Below are 22,039 nucleotides of genomic sequence, written 5' to 3' on the forward strand. Positions count from 1 at the left end.
AATAGTAATGCTAAGGATATCATGTGGTGCTCAAATATGACACAAAAATGTGACATTTTATATAATTTAGTACTACAGATTAGTGATATACTTCTTTACTTGTAAGTGAGAGGTTTTAGATTTAATTTTCTCTAAAGACAAATTTGAACCACATTAAATTTGACTCTAGTGAAGAACAAATTCAACATTAAATTATTATGCAGATTATTAATCCCACGATGCCTTAAGTAAAGATGGGGATGGAAAATGAGTCCACATCAATTGGACCAAAAACTTAATACTTGATGTAAATTTGGAAGAAATCAAAATTTTGGGCGGTGAGGGCAAGTGGAAGAATTCAATAAAGATAGGAGGCATATAGAATTTTGATAATTCTATGTCAACTAGAAAATAATAACCAACAAAAATAAAAGAAAAATTGAAACTATTGACCAAAAGAATTAAAAAGAATGGGTGCTATTCACATACCTTTTTTTACTTTTCACACATTTTTTCTTAATTTTGTCACACACTTACTGTTAATTTTGTCATTTAATCTTTCTTATTTATTTGATCTGACGTCTATAATTAAAAAAAATGTGTAACAAGAAAAAAAAAAAAAGTATCAATAGGAATATCCTTAAAAAATGTAAATTTTGAAACGGACGGCAGGTATAGGGCAACGATGCAGGACGTTGAGAAGGGTCACATGTCACATGTTAGTGCCTTGCCTCTTCGAACTTTGTCAATTGACAAAGTGATTAGACACCATAATTGTTTATTTGATTTTCTTGTCCAAAAATACCAAAATATTCAAATAAAAAAATAAGTGATTTTGACTTTGTTGAATCATTCTATTTTCCATACAACTTTTCCTAATCTCAGCTCCATTTGAGAGAGCTGGGAGAAGAAGCAAACAAGATCAAAAGGGAACAAAAAAGCTGTCTCTCTTTCCCATTTGAAACTTTTGTGGAGTGGAGCCTCAAACCCAAATTTTCACATTTCCCAAACACTCTCCTCTCTCTCTCTCTCTCTCTCTCTTCCTTCAAGCACTGGGATCTGTTCTCTTCAGTCCGCAAGAACAAAGCTCAAAGGTGAGAATTTTAATGAATTTTCCATCTGGGTATTTGATTTTGGTCATAAAGATGGCTGCTTTATGTGATTCTGCTGGTTTTATTAGCTTGTTAGCTTAAATCAGAATTTACAATTTCTCGGGTTTCTTGAAGTTCTTATACATGCAGTTAGCTTAAATCAGAATTTACAAGTTCACGGGTTTCTTGAAGTCTACAATTTATCGGGTTTCTTGAAGTTCTTATACATGCATGTATACTCACAATCAAACTATACAATTTCCAGCCACTTCTGATTTGGATTACAAGTTCAGGATCAATAATAATTGCTGAATTTTTATCTTTTATTTATAATTTCTTGTTTCTTGTTTCTTTGGTGGTAAATTAAGATATTTATATATAATATATAATTGAGTAATTATTAACTCTCCATCTACCAAATTTACCCCTGTTGGAATGGAAGGTGAGGGATGTGGGGCAATTAGCTGGAGCCTGGACTGTCTTTGTTTCCGACATATGCATTCCTTTCCCGCGGATTCAGATTCAGATTTTTTATTTATTTATTTTTTTCCTTTTCATTCCCCACCAAACCCCTATAGATTCAGATTTTTTCCTTTCTTTTACTTTATTCCTTTTCTTGTTTTATTAGGACAGTTTATGGGCCCATAAAACAGTGTGTCGGCCCACTTTCCAGTTCTGTAGGCCCAACTGAACTTGGCTTGTTTTTCCCTCTTTGGAGTCCAGCTTTTGCTGGCATTGTTTTCATGAAGTGTGTAAATGACATCTACGATAGCATACATGAGTTATGCCAGTTGACATTGTCAAGATGTGAAGGTAAAAGAATCTTATGTTAGTGAAAAGAGAAACCTTGCAAGGGCTTACAAGAGGTTGGGTTACTCTCCTCCATATAGCCAATTGGTTTTACAGTAGAACGTTACCTTTCTCCGGACATTTGCCTACCTTTACCAACTCAAGTTCGAATTCCCCTTCCCATAGATTAGAGCAGTTTAGAATATCTTTGAGTAAGAAAAAAGACATCTATGGTAATTTATCTATACTATTATCCTAGTATGAGAGCTCCTTCTGTCAATTTAGGTGAAGTGTGTAACTTCTGATTCGATTTTTTGACATTAGATGTAAATACTGATGTTGTGAACTAATTTGTATGTGGGCTTGGGACACAGGTTATTGTAGCGAAAGTATCAACTCAAAGTTTCAACAACATTAGCAAATGGCCAACTCCTTGGTAAGAACTGAAATTCAGAATTCCAGCAAACACCAGCTTTGCTAATTCTGCAGTTTCTGATATGTTGTTGTAGTTAGAGAACCGAACGATTCATATGCGTATGCCATGATCACATTGTCCAGATGAATTTGAGTTAAATTTGATCGTGTCAAACTAAGTCGGAATGACAGATCAGCCCTGCTGCAGCATTATGTTATGGATAGAAAGAGTGTTGTCAACTTAAACATGGTTGGTGGGATAGTGGTACATGCCAATAAAAATGAATATGTTAAAATTGCAGTAGGAAAGCTTACTATTAGCGGTGAATGTCATTTTGGTGACTTTTATACTAATATGATATATGCAAAACCTAGATCAGAGCACAAATTGTTAGCATCACGAAGGTTTAGTGTTGAATGAAACATTTGCATCGTAGAGTCAAGCGTCTAAATAGCAGATGTTCTTTCAGGTTGAGTCCAATAAGACTATGCAGAGGTTTGAATCAAGAAAGTCTCATTCGTGGTGGTGGGATAGTCACATCGGTCCCAAGAACTCTAAGTGGCTTGCAGATAATCTCGAGGGTGAGCAACAAACACCTCTTTTGGTCTAATTTGTAACTTTTGTATTTATTTATTTTTAAGATGTCGCATGCAATGCCACAAAGGCATAGGAAAGAGATGTCTAATGATGAATTTCCTCAATATTATGCTTCATATCTAGTTTCTCATAGAAAATGAAAGATATTACGCCTAGGTTAAATTTAAAAAATAGTAATCCGTTTATAAGATTTCATTCAGCTTGACCTAGCTAAATTCGAGCATCGGTATTATATTTGGTTTTGACTTATTTACGAGGAATTCTAGGTTAAGTCAGATTCGTTTTACTATTTTGAGCTAATGCTTTCTTCTTCTTATACGTTATCAAAGATTTCTTGTTGCACATTCTAAATGAAGGCAAGGTTAAAATGGGTAAATCGGACTACGGTTGTATAATTTTAGTGTTACTTCTCCTGGTCTAATGGTATAGGGGTTATTCAACCCCAACTACCCAAACCGGTGGAGGAAGTTGGTTTTCCAAATTATGCATGTTTAAATATCTAAAGAGTTGATTTTTTTTGTCAAAGTTCTAAAGTGGTGATTGCTATAATCGATTTTTCACCAAAATGCCTCTCATGAAAATGACCAAACGAGCTTTCTCCTCAGAGATGGATCGGAGCATCAAACGGATGTTGAAGCTGGTTGAAGAGGATGGGGATACATTTGCAAAAAAGGCAGAAATGTATTATCAAAAGAGGCCTGAATTGATTGCTCATGTTGAAGAGTTTTATCGCTTGTACCGGTCCCTGGCCGAACGTTATGATCATGTGACAGGAGAATTGCGGAAGAATGCACCCTCAGATCTCCAATCCCAGAGTTCATGCCTTTCTGACATTGGTTCAGAACTCCCATCTGCAGTGCCATCTCCTGATGTCCAACCTGGAAGACTAGGTCGTCGGAAATCTGGCCCTCGTGCTGCTGGCTTTGATTTCTTCCTTGGCCCTGGTGGAAACGGCTCAGATAATTACCAGAAAGAGGGAGACGAATCATCTTCATTAACCGATTCCGAGCCAGAATCTGATGATTCTTCAGTCAACAATTATTCAACTCCCTTGTCAAATGGTCTTGATCATGGGCAGACGAGAAAGATAATTGAATTGGAAATTGAGCTTCGTGAAGTGAAGGAGAAGCTCCGGATGCTGCAGGAAGAAAGTGTAGACAGTTCATTCACAGGTACAAAACCTGATCATTCCGATGAATTTCCTGCAAAAATTGCAGAATATGAGCAGGAGCTGACAACCACAAATGAAAAATTGCGGGAATCGGAAGAAGAGATTGCCAGGTTGAACATCAAGCTCAAAAGGTACGAGTCTCCGCAGCATAATAATGGTATTAAGGTTGCACTTGAACCAGAGTCTGCACAACATAATAATGGTCTTAAGCTTGCACTTGAACCAGAGGCTGCACAACATAATAATGTTCTTAAGCTTGCACTTGAACCAGAGTCTCCGCAACATAATAATGGTCTTAAGCTCGCACTTGAATTATCAAAACCGAAAGAGGCCAAGATACATGAGGGTGAGCTAGACAGGGAGATAGATGAATTGTCAGAGATTCATAAAAGGGTTGGTGGGTCGGGAGAAGTTCAAGACCCAGATAGCAAGATTGAGGCATTGATGAAAGAACTTAGAGCCACAAAAGATAGACTTCAACATTCAGAAAAAGAGATTGCAAGTTTGAGACAGCAACTTGAGAGTAATAAAGCCTCTGAGGAAATCCGACGGTTGCAGGGTCAACTTGTATCTGCTAACAAGGATATTTCTTCGTGGAAAACGAAGTTCAACACAGAGAAACGAGAGGTGTCCAAACTGCAGGAACGAATTTCAAGGTTGAAAAATAGTTTAACAGACAGGGATAATGAAGTCATGGATTTGAAAATAGCAGTGTCTGATGCCGAGGAGAAGATTTTCCCCGAGAAAGCACAGGTTAAGGCTGAAATATCTCGATTGCAATTAGAACGGACACGTTTAGAGGAGCAAATTAAAGACTGGGAATCTCGTGCTCGGTTGTTGGAAGACGAAATCAGACAGATGAAGTCTGGAAAAGCAGAAATGGAGGAGAGACTGAATGGCGAGATCGTACATTTGAAGGCAGACATCCTTGAGAGAAGCAACCAAATGGAGAATTTAAACAAGGCCCTTGATGCAATGAAAACAGAAAGATATGAGCTCAGCACCAAAGCCACAACACTACAGGCAGAGGTGAGTTCAAGAGACGATCAGATCAATGAGATCAACAAGACCTTGCAGCATATGCAGACGGAACATCAAGAACTGCTCAACGGGGCTGAAGGGGAGCGTAAACAGGTGGAGGAGCTGACAGAAAGAGCAAAGGAACTCGAAGAGGAGATTCAGAGGCAAAGAGTTGTGATCATGGAAGGAGCAGAAGAAAAAAGAGAAGCTATAAGGCAGCTATGCTTCTCGCTCGAACATTACAGGAACGGATACCGTAGGCTTAGACAGGCGTGCATGGGAAACAAGGGAATTCCAGTTTTGGCAACTTAAGCTAAACACAAAACATGCTGTCATCGTTTGTATAATACATAAATTTTTGAGTGCCTTTTTTTGTATCGGGGTCGGAAATGGCCAGCTGAGTGATGAGCTATAGGCCATGATCTCTCATGGTCGAATGAATGTGAGGTTTGTGTAGTGTAGTATACATATAGATGCAGAGGGGTCCTGTCTTAAGGACCCATTTGAGTCACTAATTTGCCCTGAAAAATGGTGGAGAGGGCAGAAATTTGCGTGATAATTCTGGTTTGGTGTTTGGTTTTGGGGTTGAAATTGGCACAATTGAAAGTGTGTTTGCAAACTTGAGACACATGACTACATATTCATTTGCTATTTAAAATTTAGGGAAAAAAAGGCCTACGGACTTTTGGATCTTATCATTTTACCCTCCGAACTTTTTATTTGGTTTTGTGCCTCCTAGGCTTTCAATATGTGTCATATTTTTCTCAATTTTATTAATTTCATTACGTGTAATGCAAATGACCTTTTTTATGAGCATATACGCCAACCAAATGTTTTATCAACAGGAAAAATTACCGAGTGATCTTAATATATTGTCAAAAACAAACTTTAATATTTAGCTAATTAAATTAAATTTTGAACTGTTGAATTTCTTTAGCTAACACTTTGCAAATTGACCTCAAAAAAAAAAGGAAAAGGAAATAAGATTCGCGCCAGGAAGGGGTCGAACCTTCGACTTTCTGCTTAGGAAACAGACGCTCTATCCACTGAGCTACAGGCGCTTGTTGTTGACAACAATCCTTCATTAATTTTTATAAACGTCTGACATGGTTCTTAGACCCAAAACCTTCGGAAGATCCCATGAGGAAGACTATGTGGTAAGTTGTTATCATGTCAATTCTCTTACATTGTTTTTTTCTCGTACGCAAGAGAAATTCTTAGATAAAGAGTGCGACATCCAACTACCTTTCACGTAGGAGAAAGTATTGGAAACGGCTGCCACATAGTGGCGTGCTCAAAATGAGTGAAACTCTATGGACTCGCATGCAAACCCGTTAGGAGAGGCACAGGCAACCCCAACCAAGAATTTATGCTCATGTTGCTCGCTCTCGATTTTCTACTAGCTCAACACGCGAAACTCAACATAAAACGAAAAAAAAATTAACCTTAGAATTTCTAGCACTAATATTATGATAAAATTTGTTTTAACCCCGGCGTCTTATTTAGCTATGCATACAAGACGTTAGTCATGCTTGTTTAAGATTATTTCTAAAATGACTAAAAGCGTACCTTTGATTATGCCTAGGAAAAAAAAAAACTCAAAGAACTATTGGGCCTTAAAAGCTGTTCTTCAATGAGCATCACCAAGTGCTTTTTTCACCAAGCACTTAGAAGTTTTTGTAAGAATTTCGACATGTCACAAGAAAAGCACTTTTAGCAAAAACATTTAGGATAAGTGCTTCGTATATAAACTGTCCCAAACGATTATAACAACCACCACCACCAAATTTTAGCTCACTAAATGAGGTGGGTTATGTGAATCATGAAATGCTACTGCGCTCGATTTTCTATGTTTCACTATATTCTAGCTCAATTAAACAATATGCAGAATGTAGAATAATATGACGTCAAAAATTGGAAACTCATATGCAAGAGATAGCAAAAACCACAACCAAATCTTAAAGAGAATATTCAATTAAAAAAAAAATAGTCCCTTGGAAATTCTAAAACAAGCAAATTATTGAAACAGATGGGAAATTAGAATCTCTCCTCTGATTGGTTGGCTCATTGAAACTTGAAAACGACGATGAAAATTGCGTTACGACGGATCTAGATCCAGCAACATCGTGAAATTTATTGGCCTTCAGTCTCAGCAGGCTTCTCGAAAAATGTCTTCTTTATCCAATCAAACGGCTGTTAATTTTAAGCAAATCAAAATAAATAAAAAGAAAAACCATTAGAATCATAATGTTTCTGAAGTTTTCTAATCTGTTGCTCAATCTACGGATTTACTGGGAAAAAGAATAAATAAATATGCGATTTTTGATAAATAAATAAATTGGGGATGAGAGGAAGTGAAGTGGGAAGCGAGAGAGAGAGAGAGGGGTTAGACCTGGACGAACCAAAGAGCGCCGGTGCCGGCGGCAACGCCCCACATGGCGGCGGCCTTTACATCGGAGGATTGGGGAATCGAGAGCTTCGAGAAACGTGCTGCGAGTCCACCTGCCATTTTTTGGATCTGAATTCACAACAAACGCAAACAGAGGAGCAACGATGACGCGCAGCAAAGAAAAGCGACTTTGAACAGGCCGCTGCGTTTGAAGTCGCAGACAATATTTATAAAATAGTCTAATTACACGTCCCATCCAAGTATTTTTTAAATTGACAAAAGAACCCCTAAAGTTACTAAATATTATATATTGGCCTCTCAATCAATCTAACTATCGAGTGAACTACTATTTCTTAACTTGTTAATCAATGACGATGAGATTACTTTTCCGGCATGTTTATTTGGAAGAAATGAGATGAGTAAGCAATCGGAGAACTTAGAATTAGGGAAAGTAAGTACCGGTTTAATACTGAGGTGTTTTTATAAAAACTGAATATAAAAAAAAAAAACTAAGCTAAAAAATGTGTTTGGTAAACACTTAAAAACAGCTTATTTTCACAGTTTTAGGTGAAAAACAGCTGAAATCGTGAAGCATAAAAAATAAGCTTATTCTCACAGCAGAGCTGAAGCAGTTTTTTTTCAAAGCACAACAATACCAAACCAAAGAAATGGAAATCGAATAAACTAGCCCCTTGATTAATCTGATTTCTAACTTTGAGGTATTTAATTACAAATTTTAAGGAGAAACTCGCGGTCTTCTGATTTCATGTGTTAGTGAAACGATTCTTAAACCCATATTTTCGTGCATGGGACCGAAACCGTGAGATTGTATATGCCTCTAGTGAAGCCATAATCAATTCAAATATTGCATTCCAATACAAACATCTCAAGAAAACTTCATTTTTAAGATATACAACGGAAAACCTATGAGCCAACCTTACAGTCTCTAAATCCGTTAAATCATTCATCCTTAGTACAGATTCTGGGTACACTAACAATGTAAACGACAGACCTGAAACGCGGACAACGCACAAGGAACTAATCGTGTTCAGCACCTTTGTAGTCCAAGCCTCAAGTCAGAAGCAACACGCCTCTATCACTTTACCGAGGTTGCAAGACAAGCATGCATAAAGCAGCACAGGCACGTTTACAGCTGACAGAGGCCATGAGGTATGGATGGGCAAAGAGGGAAGACCGAGGGAACGAGGGAGGGGGGAGAAAGTCCGGGCACTTCTATTCTAGCTTCCACACAAACTACTTACCAACGTCAATCTGGAAGTCCCACGAGTGAATCTTTGCTTGTATTTAAAAACCCACTGAAGGTAGACTTCATCAATCGTCCCAAGCACTATCTGCTGCACCTTCTTTTTTATTGTTCGAATCAGCAAACATGAACCGATACTTATCCTCAATGTTTGCTGATGCTGGTCCCGCTGTTGAGCTATTGGATAAGGCAACCCTAGCTTGCTTTTGAGCAGCTGCTGCTTCTTTCTCTTTCCTTCTTGCAGTCTGATAATCAATAGCAAAAATTGCCAAGCTTATAAACACATGAAACAAAAATTTTCTGTTCTTTCTACCCAGATTATTTATAAATGAGAAAGAAATTCTGTGCACTAGAACGATGCAAAAGCAATGTCCGTTGATAGCATATCTCAGAATTAGTACCTTCCCAGTTGCAAAAGCCACAGCATTCCCAGATCCCGCATCTGATATTGCTTTCTTTATATTTGCCACGAGGAACTACAGTGTGCCATCGATAATCGAGAACGAAGAGTTATATTCTGCTAATGGAAGAGAGATAGTGAGAAGAAGCAATAAGAAAAGGTGGAGAGCAAGGTACCATGTCACGATCAGTGTAAAAGGAAGTAGATTGTCCCATTGATCCTGCTCTTCCCGTTCTTCCAATCCGGTGCACATAATCTTCCATGCTCTATATTGAGGTAGCCATAACTGAAGCTTCAGGTTTGCTATTTCACAACAAATTTAATAGCAACTGAAAAGACCAGGCTATTGAGATGCTATCACATGATACTATGATAGCAAACAGACTTATGATCACAAGTTGACGCTATTCATATACCAAAGGTCACCACCTATTTGTTAAGGACAATGGCGGAAATGAAACTCTGATAAGAGCTGCCTAAATTATAGCCAATTTTCAGATAAGCTTCTAAGTTGGGTTAGTGGATTCCAGATATAAATGAACCAAGAGGCAGGCCTTCCATTGCAACCAGCTATACCTTTGGAAGATCCAAATTGACAACATGTGCAACTCCTGAGACATCCAAACCGCGAGATGCAACATCAGTGGCGACCTACACACATGGTCTCAATCAGACACTTGATAATTGGTGATGTTAAAGCTGCCTTATATTCAAGCAGAATCAGACAAAGATGAACAGATATAAAGAAAATGTGAAATTAATAGACCACAAGGCAGTGCATGTACCAAAATACTGGTAGTGCCTTTTCTAAAATCACGTAGAGCAGCCTCTCGTTCAGTTTGAGTACGACCACCATGAAGAGCAACTGCATGCAACCCTTGTGCTACCAAAGCTTCAGCAACTTCGTCACATCTCGTCTACAGGCACACCCAAATTCAATGTCAAATTTCATGAATGAGCCATACAAATGTAAAATGCAGAGCCTCACAAAAAGAGTTAGTAACGAGAGAACATTAAGTCACACCAGATTATTAATTTTTCCGTTTAGCAAGCAAGGCATAGCATCTTGCACTAAGAACAGGAAAGACTTCAAATTGAATTTGCACAAACTTTTCACTAATACAAATTTCACGATAATGACCTTTAAACCAAATCATAAATGAGTTTGCCGTCACAATATAGAGGTTTGGAAGACATGCAAGCAATGCAGGAACTTGTCCATCAATTTTTTAAACCCATCACCATTAATTATAAGCTTGAAATGATGCCAGTCATAATCAAGTAACAATAAAGTATAAAGCATAATGTACCTTCCTTTCAACAAATACAATAGTTAAGGGAAAGGGATGGCCAGTTCCTTCAACCCTAGATGCCTCCTCGACGAGCAAAGCCAAAAGCCGATCAGTCTATACAGACAAGGCACAATTGTCAAGTTAAAACGAGGCCAAGAACTCTCCCAGTAAAAGATCTGCGAAATATGCTACCCAAAGATGATAAGATCATCATCAAGCACAGAAATACGCAGGGAGTGGCAAATATACATAGAACAACTCTCCACACCATAGGTCTAGCACTAAATTCCTAGAAACCTCATCCCCACCCCAAAGGAAAGAAAAAGAAAAGATAATATCACAGACTGCGGAATTTAAAAAAATGCAGAGAAACCAATATTGCTTATTCTGGGTGAACCAACCTTCTCACTCTCAGGAACCTTCTCCAAAGTCTGAGTTACGTTTGCTGTAGGGCTACTCACTTTTCCTACCTTCACTTGCACAGGTTTAGTTAAGTATTCCTGAAGACAATAAAAGCTAGAATAAGTTTTCACTGAAATTGAGCATGAAGGTCTTAACTAAACCAGAAAGCAAGCTAGCATAATGATCTTAAAGGTATTCCAATACCAGTTTTGGTAAATTAGAAAATAACAAACTACAAATTCATTTCAAACTTGGTGTAAAACTACGTTGCACTAAAGGTATAATGCATTAGTTTCTATTCATACAATCAAGATTGTCTAGTTAGTAATATGTCCATCTGGTAAGCAAAGCGATAAATAGGTCTGTATACCAATCTGCCTGTTGCAGAGCAAGAAAATAACATTATGTTACCACCAAAACAAGAGCTAATGGCTTATATGTCACAGGAAAGAGAGAAGGTTCTCAGACCCAACATACAGGAAAAATAAGCCATAGAAACATAAGATTGTAAAATGAGAAGGTTGATTCTATGAAAGAACCACAGTGACACATTTCCCTTATTTAGTTACAAAAACTATGAATAGAATTACTTCATTACATTAACTATGATAATGTTCATAAAAGCTCGTACAAGAAAGTAATCAAGTGGAAACCTTACCTGAGCTAATTCTTCTATCTCTTCAGGCATAGTTGCACTGAACAGCAAAGTTTGATGCTTTTCAGAAAGGTTCCGCATCACCTAAAATGGCATCAAAATATGTGACATATCATTTCAGAATTAAACAGGGAATCAGATAGTTGTTCCATTTTTAAGGAAAAAGAAATAGAAAGTAAAAGGCACATTCACGTCAAAAGTTGAGACAATATACCTCTCTTATCTGCGGTTCAAATCCCATGTCAAGCATTCTATCAGCTTCATCTAGAACAACAAAAGAAATTCTAGTGAGAGAAGTGTTCCTTTGTTGTAAATGATCTATAAATCTTCCAGGAGTGGCAACCACTACATCAACTCCTGCTCGTAGCTCAGACCTCTGTCAATCCATCCAGTAGAAATACACAACAAAACAAGTATTAGCAGAGACTAATAAGATATATATATTCCGTAAAATGACATAAAATTGAAAAAAACATTGCACTAAAGGCATGTCTCAGTCTTACTGCATGAGAAATCAAGGGAGGTATGAGGTTAAGTGTTTTCTTTTCATACCACAGGTCAGAGGGGAGGAGGGTGGAGGGGGGGCATTAGGGAGAAACATACGTTCCTAAGAATCTATAACACTAGAAGCATTGATTCAAACCCTAGCCCACACCTAGGCATTATCAAAACCAAGAGAGAACGACAAGCACTAACGAATTTCCAGAGTCACAACACCTAGAAGATCAAGAACAATTATTGAAATAAAATGTACAGTTATTCCCCCAAATCAATTACCTGCTCAGAAATGTTGGTTCCACCGACCACAATTGCAGTTCTGAAGGACTCGAGAGATGCACTAAAAGCTTTGACCTGCAAAACCACAATATAACTTAGCACTTAGAAATAAATTCCAGACTAACAATCATATACTGATAAATTCATTGTGATCTTTTGCAGCTTAGATCACCTCTTTTTCAATTTGTTGGGCAAGCTCTCTAGTCGGAGCCAATACCAGAGCTAGTGGTCCATCACCACGCTGAACAGGAGGTTGAGCCAAGCAATGCTGTACATCGAAAATGACAATTAAAACATGCCTTAAACCAAAAACGCACATATAGTCCAGACTACATAAGAATACTAAATAACGGGAACACAGACCTGTATCATGGGAATGGCGAATGCAGCAGTTTTCCCACTGCCAGTTTCAGCACAGCCTAATAGGTCCCTCCCACTGAGGGCAACTGGCATAGCTTGAGCCTGAATGGATGTTGGTGTAGTGTATCCATGATTGTCGATATCCTTCATGATGCTAGGGTGCAAACACTGAGAGTAGAGGAACGACACGTCCGTTAATCCATATGGATATACAAACTAGGCTAATTCAAAAATAGAAGTAAAAAATCTGATTGATAAAACACAAAGACGACTCACCATATCTGTGAAAGACTCAATCGGTGCCGGAGCAGAAGTAGAGTCGGGACTAACAGATACATCCAAATTAAGCCGCAAGCAAACCTCTTCAATCTACAGGCATGTAATTCCGTAAATTTCAGTTAATGATGGCGATATAAACAGACTGATAAAGTCAACAAACAGAAATTTGACTGACATTGTGAAATTAGCTGTAGCAAGAACCCTAAGCAAATGCAAATTGCACAAAATTCAGAAAATGCAAGGAAATAACTGGATGACCGTCGAACCATTTCAGGCTTCATGCCAAGGACGCGGTCGGAGGGCTTCCACTGAGGGACGACGGAGTCAGGGCGAGCTCTGCTGGCCTGGGAGAGAGCGCCGGAGCTCCAGCGGGAGGAGGCATTGGAGTGCGAGAAGCTGGAGAAGGAAGCAGCACCGGACGACTTATCGTTGTTGATGTGAGAGTTTGAGGAGGAGAGCTTGCTCTGATCGTCTAGGGTTCGGGACGAGGGTTTGGCGGTGGTGGTGGTGGTGGTGGTTGTGGTGGTTCGTGAGCTCGACCTCAGGTGCGGAGGCACGTACGACATTGTTTTGCGGAGAGTTTTCTCGGAAATCGGAGAGAGTGTTTGATTTTACGGCGACGACGTCGACGACTGTTGGTGGAGTGAGTGAGTATATGAAAAACGAGAGGTGCGTGTTTGGCCAATCTTTCTCAATCGAAAGGATCATACCACGAAAATGTTTTCACTCTCTCGCTAGCATGGGCCTCTGTGGGTTGTGGGCCCTTTTGGGTCATTGCGGGCTTAGATTTCAGTCCATATTTCTGGGCCAGAATAACAGCGTCGTTTGGGTCCTCTTATGATTTTGGGCCGGACTCAACCCACATTTGAATTAGGTTTCTTTCTCCTCTTCTATTTGGAACCAAATTTGGATTTTGACTCCAAAGGGAGCCACCTCATTGTACGTCTTTTGAGGTAATATTACCCTTAAAAGGCCATTACTAGGTACTTGTGGCCCTTGAGTATGAAGTTACAGGAGAATCAAGGTCTCCCATTTTCTCACTTGACTCTTTGGTTTTGAGACTGTTTGGTCACGAGAATAAGTAATTGTCCTTCTCTGATTTTCATTACCCAACCTACGAGCAAACAACCAATCAGTCCACTTGATTTATTGAATTGGATTTTATCGTCGGTTTGCAACCCCTAGAGACCAACAACCTATTTTCGCACTACTTACCTATGAGTACATCCATAAGTAAGTAGCATGAGAGCTCTCAGCCACATCAATAGCTCATGTGCTCACTAGAATCTGTCTCTATGAGGTTGAAATGTGAATCACATGAAGCACATTACGTCTTCCATATTAGGATAAGGAATTTGTGGCCCTTGATGATCAAGCTATAGGAGAATCAAGGTCTCCCATTTTCTCACTTGACCCTTTGGTTTGAAGACTGTTTGGTCACGTGAATAAGTGATTGCCCTTCTTTGATTTTCAACGCCCAACCTACAAGCAGACAACCAATCAGTCCACTTGATTTATTGAATTTGATTTTATCGTCGGTTTGCAAACCCTAAAGGTCAACGACCCATTTTCGCACAACTTACTTATAAGCATATCTATAAATAAGTAGCGTGAGAGCTCTCAGCCACATCAATAGCTCATGTGCTCACTAGCATCTGTCTCTATGAGGTTGAAATGCGAATCACATCAAGCACATTACGTCTTCCACTATATTAGGACAAGGAATTGAGTTTGATTCCAATTTCACATATGTCGGGCCTATGAATTGAGTCTGATAGAGAGAAACGAAAATAACCAATACAAATATAGAATTAGATGAATCTCACAATTAATAGATAGAACTTAACTCGCTCAAACCGACAATGTTGTAAAAATTGTGTTATATTTTAATTCCTATATATACATAAATCAAACTCACATAAACCACTGCAGATGCCATCGCTAGAAGCCAAACTTGTATTGAGGCTCACATGGCATGTCACGATGTGAGACAAACCTAATTAGTTTTGCTGCTCCCACAGTATTTATGAGAGAAGCCACCTCGTTGTAATCGTTCTTATTTCTGTGGGCTCCTATTCCTTTATATTTAACATGTGATTGTAATCCGTGAAACTGTCTATGGATAATATAAAAAAGAAGAAGTAATGTTACGCTAATCACATTTGTATCATCACGTGAGTTTTATCTTTATTAAATAAATGATACAAAGAATAATAATTTTATAATAAAATAAGTGCATTTTTGCTCACCACCATAAACTATGTTATATGTTCGTCATACACCTTATCATATGTTGGTCATTGTTCTATTTAACTTTTTAATATTGAAAAAGAGACTATCTGAAAGCGAAACTCTCGATGGACTATCTGCTACCTCACACATCAATGTTAATTTTCATGCTAATATTATAAAATAGAATAATGTTAGGGAGACAAAAAATTTAAAGTAAATTTGTAAACCAACAGATATGTCACCAATATGATATAAACACGTTAAAATCGATACTTAATTAATAATTCAATCATCAACAATCACATCATTTGTTTTGAGCAAAAGTTTTGTTTAACAATTTGTTCATCCTGACATTACCCCATAAAATATTGTACCAAAAATATGAAGTTGAGTTCATGAGTACAGAGATAATCATACGTCTAAAAGAGTCTTCTTAACATTTCTTATAAAATAATAATAATAATAACTAATGATGTAGCAACTGACATAAAGATGACGTGGATGATTTTGGTGATTGAAAAAAAAAAAAGAGAATGGTTGGGGAGAAGGTAGCTTGAGAAAGTGCGTGTCATTGGTTGTACTGAACATCCTTTTCAATGGTGGTAGGTGAGATGGGATGAAAGCCTTGGAACTTGTCCTCACCACCAATCCACAAATTTGGATCTATCTTCTTCTTCCTTCTAACCTCATTTGATTAGTGATGTTTAGTTTCGATGATTAAAATTAATTATTAATTTATGTCCTCATAAGGTGCATATTTATATTTTGGAGGTGGGAGGTGGATTGTCTGCCTTTGTATTTCCATATTCTCTTCTGATGTGTGGTTACGGTTAAGTCACGTTAATATTTTATATTAATTTTTTGTATAAATAATAAAATAAAAAGTAATAGGAATATAAAATGTTGACGTAACTTAACCGTGATTATGCAAACAGAAAAATATGAGAAGAGTATGGAAATGAGAGGGTATACAATCCACCTCCTTGGGGGTGGTATCCCACTACAGTTAAGCACTAGGCCTCCTTGACAAGTCCTTGTATTTGTCTTTACGCAAAATTATAGACTCAAACGGTCGCATATCTTTTATTTTCTTACGATTTTTTTTTTTTTAAATGTCCTTTGTATATCTTATTAAAGTCGAAATAAGAATATTCCAATTACATATTAAATTTTGATTTGCTGATGAGAAGGATCGAAATAAAGAAATACAAGAACTCCATTGAAGCGAGTTTTTCCTTGATCTTGTCTACCTGTCTTTACCAAGTGTTGCTCGCATTAGAAAGTGTTTCACGAGAAAGTGTGTGTGTTTACGTTTTAATTCTAAGGAAAATTAATGAAAATGGTTTAAAATTTTTGAGTTTTAACGATAAGGACAAAATAAATGGTAAAGTAAACAGTACCAGAATTGACTTTTTAATGTAAAAATATGATTTTTCATTAAAATGAACAGTACCGTGAGCTTTTCGTTAAAACTCTATTTATTCTACTCCACTCCACTTTTATAAAGAGTATGTCTCTTTGTTTAATAGTTTCGTTATGAAAAGTGGTAGAGTACAAATCAATTGTCCTCGCATACGCTCATCCTACTTAAGACTGTTTTATGAAAGAGCAAGTCTCCATTTTTCACGTTACTCGTAAAACGTATAATAAAGTCATTATTATGCTACATTACCCTAATGGTTTAATTAGAGATGGTTTAGGGTTGCTTAAATATTTTTAAAAGTAGCTTCTTATAAAACCTGAGGCCTTAATTTTGTGTTTGGTAGATGACAAAAAAAAATAAATAAATAAATAAAAATCACAATCACGGGTCCAAAACAACATAGAGCAGAAGCAACTCTACATATTTTTCTCAAAAAAAAAGCATTTCTTTCATTGGAAGCAGGTAAGCAATACTAATAAATAAAACTTACATATTGATAATCCTACTACCCTTTTTTTTTTTTTGGCTAAAAGCACTTTTGGCACTATCTTTTACCAAACACTTACCTTTTTTTTCACAACTATTTATTCTCACACCAAAACAAAAACAATTTTGAAAAAAAAAAAAAAAAAAAACACACACACACACACAGAGCAACCCGAAAACTAGCCCAAACTAGCCCTCTGCGCTCCTGCAACTAAGTAAGGACCAAAATATTATGATTTATTGCTCATACAAGTTGTTCTTGTGTGTGTGCGCGCATAAAATCACAAATATAGGTAGAAATGGAGAGATTTTTCAGTGTAATCGACACATGAGATGATACATCATGTGTCATTATTTAAATGATGCGATGTATGTGTTAAAAAGTTATTAACTTAAAAAATAAAATTTCCCATCATTTACATAAAAACACGTGATATACCACTTATATTTTCGTCACAATTAAAAATTTCTCGTAGAAATGTTGAAGAGTCTAAGATGTAAGGTGAGAGAGCAATACATATGCAAAACGCGCAAGGAATTGGATGGTATGGTGTGGTAGGCAGCGCATGTAATTAGGGAAGGTAATATGATTAGCATAAGGTACGACCACGCCCCGTCAAATCTAATTTAACGGCAACCTAATACGACGCCGTCTAAATATTCTAGGAATGCTAGAAGATCTGAAAGTGCATTGACATATATTTTTTTTGTCTCTCCCAATAAGTTATATTATCTGTTTTCGTATGGTAAACTTTCATTTGAAGTCGTAGGCTGTGCCTTGTGCGTGTTTGAGTGCCATAAGACTTTCGTGTCGAGAAGTTAGCACTAGTCTTCCATTTGCGTATGATTTTCCGGCCATGCTGACGTAAACGGGCAGGCTCCGTTTGACCTAGCTGAGAAAGTTCGAAATATTTTTCGATTGAGGCTTCATTTTAAAACTAACCGAGAATGAAGAAGTGACTTAATTCTTTATAAGCAAGTGTTTGAAATTTCTTCAATACGATCGATATTTCTATGAAAATATCGAAAAAAATCAAAGAAAGATATGGAAACGGAAAGTGAAGTTTAAAGTTCACTCCATATCAGATAAACTCTTAAATTTTGACTAATATCGACAAATTTTGTTGATATTTTAAACATATCAGTTGAATATCGAAGAAAATTTTATATTTCGTTTAAACCAATATTTGACATTCCTTAATATTTTTTTTTAATTTCCACGTTTTTTAACAAATTTCTGTTATTTCTATAAAAATCAACCGATATCGATATTTCTATAAATTTGCATATTTATCAATATTTCCAACGATATTAATATTTTAAACACTACTTATAAGTCAATGCGAAGTTTCTTAAATCTGCAATTTATGATTTATAATCCTAACAAGCCTCTCTTACATATAGTCATTTAATTCTCATGATAAACAACAACATATTGAACGAAGTAGAACCGCATGGGCCGTTGAGCCCTGCAATTGAGAAAAAAAGAAACATTTCTCTTAAAGTTGACCAGGGTTGTCTAAGGATGGTGGAGAAAGAGATTATTTTAAAAATAATAATTAAATAATAGAAGTTGATATTTGAGAATTTGAGATAGATTTATGGACAAAGTCCAACGTCATTTGAGTAAGCAATACGACTTTGTTTTTATAAAGCAAAAAAGATAACTGCATATCCAAGCAATCAATTGCTCCTTCAAATTCTTAAGGGCCATCACATCATCGGTGATGACTCTATTTTTTATTTCATTGAGGTGTATCATATGATTCACATGAAATTGTTATTGACATTTGAAAAAAAAAAAAAATCATTTTGCACTTCTTAAAGGACAGTTTTTCACTAATATTGTTCGAGAGATAACTAGCATGACGCATTTCTTAGAGTGTCTTCTCAAAGTGTAGTTTATTTTTCGTGCAATTTTTTCTTTTTGAGGGACAAATACAAGATGATGAGATGCTGGGTAGAAGCCCAATATTGTAGTGGATAAGTACATATGGTCGAATATAGGTAGATAAAATGTTGGGTTTTCATCTATGCGTCTGGGGTTTGAAATTCTCATATCCTAAATTATTGTAATATTTTCGAACCCTTCCCCCTCCCTTAATAATAATAATTTTTTAAACAGCATTTTAGTTAAAAATTGTCACTGAGATTTGAAATCGATAGAAGTGGTCCATGAGTTTGTCAATCATCAATCATTTTAATCATTTTGTGAAAAATATTTGTTAAATAAGAAACAAAATAACAAAAATACCCTTACTTTGCTAAACAATAGGCGAAAATGATTCAACAAAAATTGAGAGTATTTTTTGTCATTTTTTTTCAATTATTTAATGAAGATTTTTTACGGAAGAACCAAAATAATTAATGATGAGCAAATTCAATGACATGTTCTATCAATTTTAAATCTCAATGACTAAAGTGAGGAGTTATGCGAATCTTATGAACTATTTTGACTAAAAAGGCAAAAAAAATAAATTATAAAGTGTAAATATCAATTTCCATATATTGTTGCAAACCAACTTAATATACTATATATGCTATTATTTTTTTCTTAGTTAAACCAGATTTCCTTTGTGCATTGAATTGTGGAGAAAAATGCATGGTAAGCATTTTCTTTATTTGGAATGGATTTGATAAAACTAATTGCCGTAATAATGCCTCTTATTTCTAAGGGCAGAACACGCTTTGCACCTGTATGGTTTAGGGCATGTATCAATTTAATTTCACACGTATTAAAATTTGGCAAAAAAAGCGTTTAAAAACATTTCCAAAGGAGATGCGAAAACATCCATGTAGGTATATAACATTAAAAAATGACAGCAAATTCTCTCCAATCGAGCCTTCAATTTCCTACGTGGCGCTGAGTTAATTGAAGGCAAAGTCTTTTGCTGTCAAATTTGACAGCATATGTCAAATTTATTAAATAAAGTTTTAATAAATTAATATAATATATAATAAATGTTGTTGTGTTTTTCAAGTTTTTGATTGGTTGTGTTAATCATTGAACCCCACAAAAAATTAAAAAATTTAATAAATAACATTATTATTTGACATATCGGGTGGAGCAAAATATTACATAAAATGTCAAATTGCCACATAAGCTATTAAATATCATTTTGATGTTTAAAATTTGACACATTATTTGAAGATGCTCTAAGTGACAAGTTGTTACGTGTTTGATTCTCCATTTATGAAACTATCAAGTTAACCGCAATGTGAATAAGGAAAATGTCACTTTAGGCATGCGTGTTGTCCAACTGCTTATTATTTGTTTGGAATAACTTTCAAATGCATGTTGGTATGCTTTTTACGATAAGCGAAAACGATTTTTCATTAGTAACAAAAACAATTACAAGGGTTGTTGTCACATGGGTTTTCATCGATGTAGTGATATTTGCACAAACAATCATAAAGATTAATTCCTTAGTAGGCTACCGCAAACAGCAATAACATTGATACTAGCACAAGCACCAATATAGATTCACCACAGATACGGAACTACGAAATTAAACCGGTGCAACTTAATGCCATTGCCAACAAACGAAACCACGTCAAACCATTGCTTAAGATCTAATTATGTGTCTTAAAAGTGAAGCTTGGATATTGGGATTTTTTGGTCATTATCTTTAACTTTAGTGTACCATTCATACATCCAAGATTCTAAAAAGGTAAGAACCAACATAGAATTTGGTGGATTGAGACTTCATCGAGAAGGATGTGCAAAATTCAACATTGGACGAAGCACAACTCATACAACTGACCTAATTGCTTCTCAGACCATTTAGAAATCAAGGGAAGATATCTCCTCCCGATTTCTTCCACCAAGTCCTAGGGATCTAGACATTTGAAATTTGATTAAACGGCTATAATTATTATAATTTTTAGAAATGTCATCTATTTGTAGCCGTTGGATGAAATTTCAATAATCGGATCTCCGAATCTCTGAGATTTGATGAGAGAGGTCTGAAGAGGATATCTTTCCAGAAATCAAGATTCTGGTGGGACCCACTCCCAACTTTGGCCAAATATTATCACTAAACTTTTATTTTTTGTTGTTTATGTTCCCATATATACTATAAATCTTTTTCGGGGTAACATTTCCATATATATATATATATATATATATATTTGAGCGTACAGAAAAGGAAATTTAACCACAAATAATAGTTTAGGAAAAATGAACCAAAATTAATTCTGGTGGTCGCAGCAGCGTTACTATATGATGCTAAAGCAACCACGACAACAGAAACATACACGGAGACGGACCCATTTCAATTGATTACAACCAATCCGATAGGATATTTTTTAACGTGTCGAAAACACGATTCAGTACATCAATTTCTTAACGTACCAGATCGTATTTTCGATACACCGAAAAATTTCTCCAATCCTACTGATAGCTCCGTGGGCTCCAAAAATAATGTTATAGGCAGACACAGACACGTTATTTTTTACATGCGTTAAAAAAATAGCTCCATATGTGATACTAATGAAATATTTAAGTATATGTGTCAAGTTGCAAGGCTAATTTTGGAGAGAGACTTCCCTAAAGATCTTAGCACTCATAACAATAACGTAATGATAGGTGAAAACGCTAAAAATATACGAAACTCCTTCTTTACTCTTCTAGGATGCACCAGAGCTTACCAGAGAGCTCAATTAAGTCCTTCTAACTTAACTTCGTTATACTTTTCACAAAATTAACACGCATACATGTCACACTCATAAGAATAAATTAGTTTTTAAAAACATAAATTTACTCGTGCCTCTCAAATCTCAACTATTAATCTCATACTCATAAATTTAGATTGCAACAAGTGAAACTTTTTCTTTTTTGAACAAACAATATTATCTACATTAAGGAAAACTATGTGAGTTTAGCCTCATAATAGACTAGCAATAATGTAGTTCAAACTCGCTATTGAGAATCGAACCTAAGATATTTCACTTACAAGTAAAGAATATCACTAAATCGTAATACTAAGTAACCGTAATAAGTCAAACTTAGAGGTGAA

General features: G+C 36.2%; 2 protein-coding genes, 1 long non-coding RNA gene and 1 other non-coding gene across 5 annotated transcripts; 1 reads left to right on the forward strand and 3 right to left on the reverse strand.

Moving 5' to 3' along the window:
- Positions 1 to 759: 759 nt before the first annotated feature.
- LOC103963309 (protein NETWORKED 4B) lies at positions 760 to 5,690 on the forward strand. Its single transcript, XM_009376117.3, has 4 exons — positions 760 to 1,073; positions 2,234 to 2,295; positions 2,744 to 2,855; positions 3,477 to 5,690. The coding sequence occupies exons 2-4, from the start codon at positions 2,281 to 2,283 to the stop codon at positions 5,372 to 5,374; spliced, it is 2,025 nt and encodes a 674-aa protein (XP_009374392.2). The 5' UTR covers positions 760 to 1,073; positions 2,234 to 2,280; the 3' UTR covers positions 5,375 to 5,690.
- A 360-nt stretch (positions 5,691 to 6,050) lies between these two features.
- Positions 6,051 to 6,123, reverse strand: TRNAR-CCU. The gene has a single exon. It is a non-coding gene; the product is annotated as a tRNA-Arg (tRNA).
- Positions 6,124 to 6,999: 876 nt separating this feature from the next.
- Positions 7,000 to 7,598, reverse strand: LOC103963308. The gene is made up of 2 exons (XR_669688.3): positions 7,455 to 7,598; positions 7,000 to 7,255 (listed from the first exon to the last, which is right to left on the reverse strand). It is a non-coding gene; the product is annotated as an uncharacterized LOC103963308 (long non-coding RNA).
- A 679-nt stretch (positions 7,599 to 8,277) lies between these two features.
- LOC103963307 (ATP-dependent RNA helicase DBP2) lies at positions 8,278 to 13,486 on the reverse strand. 2 transcript variants are annotated; one of them, XM_009376114.3, is made up of 14 exons: positions 13,147 to 13,486; positions 12,878 to 12,970; positions 12,605 to 12,769; positions 12,414 to 12,509; positions 12,242 to 12,316; positions 11,679 to 11,840; positions 11,468 to 11,548; positions 10,809 to 10,907; positions 10,426 to 10,521; positions 9,901 to 10,032; positions 9,692 to 9,766; positions 9,292 to 9,381; positions 9,117 to 9,191; positions 8,278 to 8,960 (listed from the first exon to the last, which is right to left on the reverse strand). In XM_009376114.3, the coding sequence occupies exons 1-14, from the start codon at positions 13,444 to 13,446 to the stop codon at positions 8,784 to 8,786; spliced, it is 1,716 nt and encodes a 571-aa protein (XP_009374389.2). In that variant the 5' UTR covers positions 13,447 to 13,486; the 3' UTR covers positions 8,278 to 8,783. The 2 variants fall into 2 exon arrangements, with proteins under 2 accessions (XP_009374389.2, XP_009374390.2); XM_009376115.3 differs by lacking the exons at positions 8,278 to 8,960; positions 9,117 to 9,191 and having other exon boundaries at positions 9,292 to 9,418.
- Between the last annotated feature and the right edge of the window lie 8,553 nt (positions 13,487 to 22,039).

This window comes from the organism of the source record quoted next, unplaced genomic scaffold (assembly GCF_019419815.1).
Source record: "Pyrus x bretschneideri cultivar Hongxiangsu unplaced genomic scaffold, Pyrus_bretschneideri_v1 Contig39, whole genome shotgun sequence".
NCBI classification, from domain to species: domain Eukaryota; kingdom Viridiplantae; phylum Streptophyta; class Magnoliopsida; order Rosales; family Rosaceae; genus Pyrus; species Pyrus x bretschneideri.

Coding starts and splice junctions, on each gene's coding strand:
- LOC103963309 (XM_009376117.3), top strand. Junction 2,856..3,476: donor GCTTGCAGATAATCTCGAGG/GTGAGCAACAAA, acceptor CTTTCTCCTCAG/AGATGGATCGGAGCATCAAA.
- LOC103963307 (XM_009376114.3), bottom strand. CDS start 13,446: ATGTCGTACGTGCCTCCGCACCTGAGGTCGAGCTCACGAACCACCACA. Junction 10,522..10,808: donor AGGTTCCTGAGAGTGAGAAG/GTTGGTTCACCC, acceptor TTGTCTGTATAG/ACTGATCGGCTTTTGGCTTT. Junction 9,192..9,291: donor TTTACACTGATCGTGACATG/GTACCTTGCTCT, acceptor GGCACACTGTAG/TTCCTCGTGGCAAATATAAA.